The 10,254-nt window shown below is 47.9% G+C and overlaps 1 protein-coding gene across 1 annotated transcript in view; it reads left to right on the top strand.

Annotated features, from left to right (window-relative positions):
• Positions 1–4,560: 4,560 nt before the first annotated feature.
• Positions 4,561–10,254, top strand: part of LOC119575638 (basic salivary proline-rich protein 2-like) — a gene marked incomplete at its 5' end in the record, with an annotated part of 12,810 nt that continues 7,116 nt past the window's right edge. Inside the window, one exon of the mRNA XM_037923269.1 lies at positions 4,561–4,615. Within this exon, the coding sequence (XP_037779197.1) occupies positions 4,561–4,615 (55 nt within the window). The remainder of the gene's footprint in view (positions 4,616–10,254) is intronic.

Raw genomic sequence — 10,254 nt, 5'->3', positions numbered from 1 at the left:
CCCGGCCGGCCCCCCTCCCCCCCTTTCTCGGCGGGGACATTTACTCTGCCCCGTCCCCATTCGTCCCTCTCGGCGGTTGCAGTGAAGCAGCAGTGCCAGGATGGCCAAGTTTGAGGGATGATGAAAATACGATCTTCAATGGATATATAGTGGCGGTGGTGATGGTGGTGGTGACGATAATAGTGATGATGGTGGTGATGATGGTGGTGATGCTAATGATGATGATGATGATGATGATGATGATGATGATGATGATGTGATGATGATGAGGAGGAGGAGGAGGAGGAGGAGGACGATGACGACGAAACCGGCGATAATAATAGCAATGTCGGCAGCTATAAAAATAAAAAGCGATAGAAAAAAGCCACCGACAATCATCACAGAAACGAGATGGCGGCAGCAGGAGGACAAGCATTAGGCCACTGACAGCAGCAAAAACAACAACGACAGCAGCAGCAGAGCCAGCAGCAGCACCCAAGGCAGCAGCACCCAAGGCAGCAGCACCCAAGGCAGCAGCACCCAAGGGCGCACCCAAGGCAGCAGCATCCCAGCAACAGCCGCGCCGCCGGACCGCAATTGGAGGCATCGGCGGCGGGAGCGAGCCGACGCAAAAAACCGCCCAGCGGAGCCGCCCCCGAGAAAGAAAAACGATACCGAGCGGGGAAGCGTTGGGGCGTGCTAAAAGAAGGCAAAAGCAAGGAGAAAGCATGTCCGGGTCGGTCCGCGCCTAAACACTTTTTACGCAACAGATTGTTGAAAAAAAAAAAAAATTTTTAAGCTGATGATCTCCTAAACCACCTTGAGCCGAAAAACAAAACCAGCAGTTAAACCAATCAACGCGAACGAGCAATCAACCAGACGCTTTGTTTAACGGCTCTTGCCAGACGTGCGGGGGGGGGAGGGGGGTGGGGGAGGGGGGGGGGGAGGGGGAGGGAGGGTGGGGGAGGGGGGGGGGGGAGGGTGGGGGGGGGGGGGGGAGGAGGGGGGGGGGGCGGAGGGAGGGGGATTCTTTTTATCAAAGGTTTTCGCAGTTTTTGTTGTGAGAAAGTGAGACACACGGAAAGGGTGGAGATGGAAATTGTGCAGTTCGCGAAACACGGTTTTTCGAAAAAGGGAGGGGGGGGGAGAGGGAGAAAGGGGAGGGGGGGGAAGGGGGGAAAGGTGAAGGAGCGAATGGGGGGGAAAAGAGAAATAAAAGGGAAAAAAAAGAAAGTAAAGCGAGAGAGGGAGGGAGGGGGGAGGGAAAAAAGGGGAGAAAGAGAGAGAGAGAGAGGAGAGAGAGGGGAGGAGAGAAGAGGAGAGAGAGAGAGAGAGAGAGAGAGAGAGAGAGAGATTCAGCCAGATTTCACTGATATCTGTATTACGCCAATTGGTCACGCTTGCCAAGCCGTCTTGCAGGGGAGTTGCGTGAGGCGGTCACGATACCTGCTGGGGGAGGGGAGGAGGAGGAGGAGGAGGAGGAGGAGGAGGAGGAGGAGGAGGAGGAGGAGGAGGGGGGAGGGGGGGGGGAGAGGTAAGGAAAGGAAGGGAGGGAGGAGGAGGAGGGAGGAGGAGGGGAAGGAAAGGAGGGGGAGGAGGAGGAGAGGGAAGGAGAGGAAGACGAGGGGGAAGAAGAGGAGAAAGAAGAGAATAGAGGAGGAGGAGGAGGAGGAGGAGGAGGGGGATCAGGAACAGGAATACTGAACCATCATGGGGTTGACGAATAAGGAAGAAAAAGAGGGAGCCTAAGAATAAGCAGAAAGCAATCCTTACTGCACCAAACAAAATTATTCAACTACCAGTAGCTCTTACTAGAATAGACAGACCGACTGACATATACTTACACATAAACATTAATAAAATATAAAATATATATGATATATAATATTAAGAATATATAAAATATATAATAAGATATAATATATAATACTAATTAAACAAAGATAACATATATAATAAATATATATATAACATGATATATCTATAAAATATATATATATAACAATATATATATACATATAATCTAAATTACAATAATAAATATTACACATACATAATAAAAATAAAATAGATACACACAAAACAAAACACACACACACACACTTTAATATATATATAATATATATATAATATATATTAATATATTATAAATATATATATATAAAATATAATATATACATATATGTATGCATAAATTAATAATATATATATTATATTATATTATAAACATACATATATACATATGCATACATAATGTGTATAGAGAGAAAGAGAAACTACTTGATTCCTTTTTCCCTTCTCCTCCCCCCCCCCCCATGGCTGAGTCACATAACCTGCATCAATGAGTTCTAATGCCCCTCCCCCCCCCCCCCCCCCCCCCCCGCCTCTCTCTCTCAACCCGCACGAGGACCACTTACCTCGGGCGCGCTACCGGAACTTGTGGCGAACTCACGCTATGCTCACGCGTGCACGCGCGCACGCTCTCTCGCTCTGGCGCTCTCTATTCACTCTCTCGTACTCTCTCTCTGTCTCTCTTTAGGTCAAGTTCTAAGTTCCTCTCTCTTCCTCGCCTCTTCCCTGTCCTGTTTCTCCCAACTGCACATAAGGGCGCCACGCCATTCGCAGCGCAGGAGATGCAGCTGCGTCTCCACGCCCCGCCACTGCCTCTCCCCCAGTCATCAGTTTCCCTTTCGTCTCGGTTATTGGCGTCCTCCTTCTCCTCCTTCTTTTCTTCATCATCATCTTTCTCCTCCTCCTCCTCCTCCTCTCCCCCTGATGCCTCTCTGAAGCCCACAAGTAAGTAGGTAACGACGCCAGGCTGATTAGTCTCGAGTGTCGGTGCATTCTCTCTCTCTCTCTCTCTCTCTCTCTCTCTCTCTCTCTCTCTCTCTCTCTCTCTCTCTCTCTCTCTCTTTCTCTTTCTCTTTCTCTTTCTCTTTCTCTTTCTCTTTCTCTTTCTCTTTCTCTTTCTCTTTCTCTCTCTCTCTCTCTCTCTCTCTCTCTCTCCTCGTACACACACACTAAAAAAAACATCACACACACACACGTATAGGTATTTAAACGCACTGGTCATTACACACAAATGGGCAAGCACACGCCCTCCACGCACACGGGCACACGCACGCTAACAGTACGCATGCTCGGCAGTTGAGTCACCTGCTTCTCCTAATGTTGCCTTCGATTGCCTCCATCACGCAACTGCACAAACTCCGCCGTTCGTGCGCCACTTCCATCCACCCGTTCGCGTGTTCGTGCGTACGTGCGTGCTTTCCCTGGTGTGCGGGTACACCACCCAACACGCCACACACCCCTCCCCTCACGTCAGCCCTGCCCCCATGCCCCCAGCCCTCACCCGCGTCCCCTTCCCCCCTTCCCGCCCGCCGTACCCTGCCAGCTCCCTCCCACCCCACCCTGCCCTCCCGCCCGCCCGCCCGCCTGCGTGCCTGCCACCTGCAACGTGCGCCATGTCTGCAACATGCACGACGCGCGGCCCGACCTCGTGCAGCGCCGCCGGTGACCCAGCCCTCCGTGTGCAATTGCAAGGCCGCAGGCAGCCGGCGCTTCACCTTGTCCTCCTCCTCCTATTCATCCTCCCTTCCTGTGCTTCTCTAGTTTCCTTCTCCTCCTTGTCCTTCTCTTCGCCTTGTTCTTGCTCCGCTTCTTATTCCTGTTTCTGTTTCTTCTCCCCTCCCCCCTCGCCCCTCCTTCGCCAGTCCTCCTTCCTCATCTCCTCCTCCTCCTCTATTTCTTCTCTAATTCGTCTTCCTCTTTCGCCTTTCCTCTCCCTCTCTCTTCCTCCTCCCCCCTCCCTCCTCCAGTCCGGACCGCATCCACACCTGCCCCTGCCCCTCCCTCCCCCCCCCGCCTCTCACTGTCACCGTCTGTCCGTCTGTCTGTCTGCCATCCAGCCAGCTTGTCTGTCTCTCCCCATCCTCTCCTCCTCTCTGCTACGCAAGGCAAGTCTTCTTCCCCATTATGTGCTCCACGAGGCATGCTTCCTCAGACGTGCATCCATCTGCACATTAGTGCACACACACAGACGGGGACACACACACACACACACACACACACACACGCACACGCACACGCACACGCACACGCACACGCACACGCACATACGCACACGTACACGTACATGTACACGCACGCACACACGGGTATGGACGACCTTGGGGCGCGTGAGTCACGGAAGGAAGATCAACGCATTGTCTTGCAGGCGGGGGGGGGGGGGGGGAGAAGGCAGACAAGGGGAAGGATTTGCAACGAGGGGAAAGGAGGCGGCAAGAAGGAGGCAAGGAAGCAGGAGGCGGCTGGGAAAAAGAGGGAGAGGAAGGAGGGTGAGGGCGAGAGAGTAGAGGGAGAGAGAGATAAGAAAGAGAAAGATAAGAAAGAGAGAGAGAGAGAGAGAGAGAGAGAGAGAGAGAGAGAGAGAGAGAGAGAGAGAGAGAGAGAGATGAAAGAGAGAGAGAGAGAGAGAGAGAGAGAGAGAGAGAGAGAGAGAGAGAGAGAGAGAGAGAGAGAGAGGGAGAGAAGAGAGGGAAAGAGAGAGAGAGAGGAAGAGAGAGGAGAGAAGGAGAAAAGAGGAGAGAGGAAGAGGAGAGGAAAGAGAGAGAGAGAGAGAGTCAAGTCAAATCAAGCAAAAATTATTCCATAATACATGGAATATCATTATTACATCGTGTATTTAGAGGAGTCATTTCGTTTTTTAAAGAGCTGAGTCCTTACATTATCTGATCAGTTCCTATCTTGGGTCCACGTATTCATTACGTGCCTGAAGTTTTGCTTAAAAAATTTCTGACGACGTATGCTTTACAAACTTTACGTTGTTTAAGGCCAGTTGAACAGTTTGAGATGCCAGAATTTGTTGAAAATAACATGTGTCGTTTTGGGGCTTTTTTGTAAATATTTAGGGGCAAATTGTTTTGGGTTTTTTTTCCCTAAAATAGAAGCCTTGCCGGGAAACCCAAAAAAAAGGGAAATTGGTTTTTTGATAAATTTTATAAAATTTAAAAATTTGGGTCCGGACCTAAATCCCCTTTTAAAACCCAAAAAGGTACTTTTTTTTTTTTAAACTAATTTTTTTAAAAGTTTGGGGTTTTGTATCAAAAATTTTTTAAAACCAAAAGGTAAAATTTTTTAAAATTGATTTTTTCTTTGGGTTAAAGGGGGAAAAATATCATTTTGAAAATTTTTAAAATTAGAAACCATTTTTAAAACCAATTTTGTTTTTAAATAATACCCTCATATTTGGTTGGTTTTGATTTTTTCCATTTTGTGTTTTGATTTTTTTAAGGTTTTTTGGCCCCCCCCGGGAAAACTCGCAGTTGATTTGCTACATTTTTTTTCAAAAATTTTTGGATAAGATAGGGATTTATAGTAATAGGGCGATAATTTTTGACTGGGGGCTATTCCCCCCGATTTGAAAATTGGTTTTTACTATACCATTTTTTCCAAAGCAAAGGGAAAGAAAAAACCAGTAACAAGAGGGGTGTTAAAAATAAACCGTCAGATAATGAAACATTTGCGGTAGACTATCTCTGATAAAGCCAAAGCAATGCCTTTCTGCTCAACAGCATTTTTTTTGGGGGGGCGAAGTTTGTTTTTTTACAAAAGAAATTTTTTTTCTATGTTCACTTTTTTGTGGTCTGAAAAAATTAGTTGTAACCCTTTTGCCCGATCTATTTTTTTTGTTGTAACTTAGGCAATTGTTTGCTCATAAGTTATTTTTTTTCCAATTTTTAAAAAAAGTCTTTAAAAAGGGGGCCCGGTTTTTCTTTGCAGGGGCCCTTTAAATTAAAAATCATTAAGGGAGGTGTTTTTTGTGAGGCAATAGTTTTTAAAAAAAAACAATTTTCCATGTTTTATTAGAGTTGTCCTTTTTTTCGGGAAATTTTATTTCTAAAATAATTTTTTTTTTGAAACGTTAAATTTGTGGTTTTTTTAACATTTTTTTTTTTAAATTTTAAATAATCTCCCCCTAAAGGGCGGCCCATTTCTGTTATTTTTAAAAAAGGGCTTGGTGGGCATTTTTTTCTATCGCGAATGGCTTTTTCTGATGCCCGCCCATTTTCCATGGACAGGGGGACTCTGCCCGGTTTCCCGTGTTTACTTAGGGACCATTTGAAATTAAATGGTTTGTTTTTAATTTAGCTTCTGTAAGGATATTTACTTCGTTTAAAAATTATCTGTCAGTGAAATATTTGATAGAGTACTTTCCCTTTAAGGAAAAAAAATAAGCTTTGCAGAAAGATTGAGGGTAATAGTGTTTTTTAAATCCCAAAAGTTTTTATTACGGTGGTCGCTTTTTTTTCTTATTTTAACGGGCAAACTGATAATTTTTTGGCCCCGCAACAGGGCCGGGATACATCGAAATGAAAAATGATGGGCTGATCTTTAGTTATTTTTAAAATCCAACAGAGAAGAGGTGGGTTTTTCCCGTAAATTTGTGTAGGCCTATCTTTATTTTTTTCCCAAAATTTTTTTTTCTTAATCATCCAGCTAACTTAAACAATTTGATTTTTTTTTAAATCATGATTCAGGGGGCGCCTAAGATGAAAAGCGGGTTTGTTTTAAAGACATTTCCCCAAAAACCCCCTTTAAAATTTTTAAAAGATTAGAGGTAGGGGGGATTAAAAGGCCCAAATAAAGAAAGAAGGGGTTTTGAAGGTAAAAGAAACAAGTAGGAAAAAGGAAGAAGGGGGACCAGGGAAAGAAAAAAAAAAATTTTTGGAGAAAAAAAGGGGGAAAGGGGGAAAGAGAGGGTAAAGGGGAAAGGGAAAGGGGGAAAAGGGGGTAAAAAAGAGGAGAGAGATGAAGAGAGAAGAGAGGAGGGGAAGAAGGGGAGAGAGAGTGAAGAGAGAGAGAGAGAGTTGAAAGGAGAGAGAGAGAGAGAGAGAGAGGGGAGAGGAGAGAGAGGGGAGAAGAGAGAGAGAAGAAAGAGAGAGAAGAGGAGAAAAGGTGAGAGAGGAGAGAGAGAGAGAGAAGAGAGGAGGGGGAGAGAGAGAGAGAGAGAGAGGAGAGAGAGAGAGAGAGAGAGAGAGAGAGAGAGAGGAGAGAGCGAGAGAGAAAAGAGAGAGAGAAGAGAGAGAGAGGAAGAGAGAGAGTGAGTGAGGGAGAAAGAGAGGAGAGAGAGAGAGAGAGAGAGAAGAGAGAGAGAGGGGAAGGGGGGGGGGGGGGGGGGGGGGGGGGGGGGGGGGGGGGGGGGGGGGGGGGAGAAAAAAAAAAAAAAAAAAAAAAAAAAAAAAAAAAAAAAAGAGAAGAGAGAGGAGAGAGAGAAGGGAGAGGAGAGAGAAAAGAGGAGAGGGAGAGGGAAGAGGGAGAGGGAGAGGGGGAGGGGAGGGGAGAGGGAGAGGAGAAGAGAGAGAGAGAGAGAGAGAGAAGAGAGAGAGGAGAGAGGAGAGAGAGAGAGAGGAGAGGGGAGAGAGAGAGGGAGAGAGAGGGAGAGAGAAGAGAGAGAGAGAGAGAGAGAGAGGAGGAGAGAGGAGGGGGGGAGGAGAGAGAGGGGGGAAAGAGGGAGAGGGGGAGAGAGATGAGAGAAGAGAAGAGAAGGAAAAGGATGAGGGGGGGTGCCCGCCAGGAGGAGGCCGCCCGACAGACAGGCGCAGATTCGTTGCAAGACAATAAGACACGAAACCGGTAAAAATGCGAAGCCAAAAACAAAGAAAACAATAAGAAAAGAAACAAAAGAAGAAAGCCACAAGGACATCGGTCAAAAAAACGCATGTATATCAGAGAACAATTGCATTTAAATATCAAAAGCTGCAAGTGAAACGCCGACCGCGAGGACCAACCCACGCCGAATCTCGGCAACAGTCACGCAGACAGTCACGTCACGTCACTTCAATGCGCGTCACTTCACGTTACTTCACGTCACTTCAATTCAATTCACGTCACTTCACTTGCGAAATTATGGCTTCTAAGAAATGCAAAAGAGGAGCAAAGAAAAGATGATGATGATGATAACAAAAGCAATGCCATTCTTAACAGCTGCATGATAAATAACAATAGTAATAAAAAGAGAAAGTAGTAAAAGGAGACGAAAAGTAATTACTATAAAAAATAGAAGAAAACAGAAAATGAGAAAGAAAATGGAATAAGCTAAAAAATCGGACAAAGAAAGAGATGAAATAAGGAAAGAAGAAGAAACAATTATTCCCACTCCCCCTCCCCCTCCCCCTCCCCCTCCCCCTGTTCTCCGGCGCATCTGCTCCTCCGCCCAACCCGGGGTCGGCCGATCTGCAGGGGGGGGGGGAGATCAGGGAAAGAGGGGAGATGAGAGAATAAGAGGAAAAAGAGGAGGAGGAGAGATGATCTGGGGAAGAGCAGAAGAGGACAGAAAGAGAAGAGAGGAGAGGGGAGGAAGACAACAGGAGAGGAAGAGAGAAGAGGGGAATAAGAGGCGAGGGAAAGAGAACAGAAGAGGGGAAAAGGGAAGAGATGAGGATAGGAGGGGAGGGGAGGGGAGGGGAGGGGAGGGGGGGAGGGGGGGGAGACTCCCGCGGCGGAGGCGGCGGGCGAGGCCGGCGTCCGGAGCGGAGGGCGGGCGGAGGGCGCGGCCGGGGCGGAGGGCGGGCGAGGGCGCGGGCGGGGCGGAGGGCGGGCGAGGGCGCGGCCGGGGCGCCCGCCGAAGGGCTTCCAGACGGTTCCGCGGAAGGACAGGAGGACAGCCGCCGCCGTGACTCACGACGCGCCTCGTCACGCACGCCTGACTCGCGGCTTCATATACAGGATCATGCGGCTGTGACTGAGTGACTGACTCACGCCCTGAGTCACTTTCCTGAACACATGCACCGATATTCCCGCCGAGTCACGCTTTCCATCGCACGTGCTACGACTTTCCCTCACTCACGTCCGTCCCTAGGATCTGTCCTCGAGGCAGATGTCCCGCCTGCGCCTGGCCTTGCGCGCGCCGACCCCGGCCACGGCCCTTCTTCTTTTAGCAGAATTTGGCAGTGAGTGAATGAGCGACTTGCCGAGGTGCCTCCGCGCGAGGCCGGCGCCCCGGGCCTCAAGATTCCCCTCGCACGACGGAGTGCGCGGGGCTTACTTAGTGACCGACTCACTCGCCCCTCCGCAGTCATTTTCCCTCCTCCACAAGGCATGGCTGACTCACTGACTCATTTATCTCCAGATCTAATCGCTCAGAGAATGAGAGCGAAAGGAGGAAGGAGAAGAATAAAGATAAAGATAAAAAATGGAAAAGATGGAAAGAGGCAGAAAGTTTCATTACAAGATAAGGAAGAAACAGCCCCAGACTCACCCTGCATGGCTTCCCGGCGGCGGCGGCGCTCAGCTCCCCACGCGTCCGCACATCCTGCGGGAGAAGGGAGGTCAGTCAGGCGCGGGGGGGGGGGGGGGAGAAGAGGGGGGGAAGGGAAGGGGGGGGAGAAAGGGGGAAGGGATGGGAGGGAGAGGAGGGGAAGGAGAGAAGGGATAGCGGGCCATTATTACTACTAATAGTAACAATAACAATAATCTAAAAAATGGAAACGATTGCGATATTGGTGTAGAACCAAACTGAACGTGACCAAAAAGTAACAACAATAATGATACTACTACTAATGGTAAAATGCTATCTTAATACTAATAACAATATAGGAATGGGCTGCTGTTGCCACGCGACGTGAGTTTCCGAAGGCCGTCGAGGCGGGACGGAGGCGCGGAGGGCGGCGCCGCCCTGGCAGCGCAGGGCCTCCGCCGGGGCGACTGAAGGCGTCGCGCACGCCCGCGCCAACAACAAAGAAAATAAAAGGCCCCTGTACGTCGGTAATAAAAAAGTAAAAAAAATAATAAGAAAAAATAAAAATAAAAAATAAATAATAATAATAATAATAATAACAATAATAAAATAATAATAATTATAATAATAATAATAAAACAATAATAACAACAATGCCACTAGTAATATTCAAGCACGACGCCCGTGTCCCAGATTCCCGAACAACTTCTCTTGCCACGGAGGTAGATTTATTGTTTTCGGGAGGGGGGGGGCGAAGTGGGAAAGACCTAATTACTGAATCAAACCGAAGCGGCCGGGATCTGAACTGGCTCCGAAGCGGGACGATTCCCGGGCTGGAATGCGGCTGGAATGCGGCTGGAATTCGCGCGCGCACGCAAACCTCTGCAGACACACGCGCGCGCGGTCACATGTGCAAGTATAGATGAATAGGTGACAAATCAAATTATATACATGCACATGCGCACGCATACATACACATAATATTTTATTATATATATAATATATACATATATTAAAATAATATATATATATACAAA

Source organism: Penaeus monodon, chromosome 7, assembly GCF_015228065.2.
Source record: "Penaeus monodon isolate SGIC_2016 chromosome 7, NSTDA_Pmon_1, whole genome shotgun sequence".
Taxonomy (NCBI): Eukaryota; Metazoa; Arthropoda; class Malacostraca; order Decapoda; family Penaeidae; genus Penaeus; species Penaeus monodon.
The sequence above is the reverse complement of the archived record's forward strand: the minus strand, read 5'-3'. Positions and strand labels throughout refer to the sequence as shown.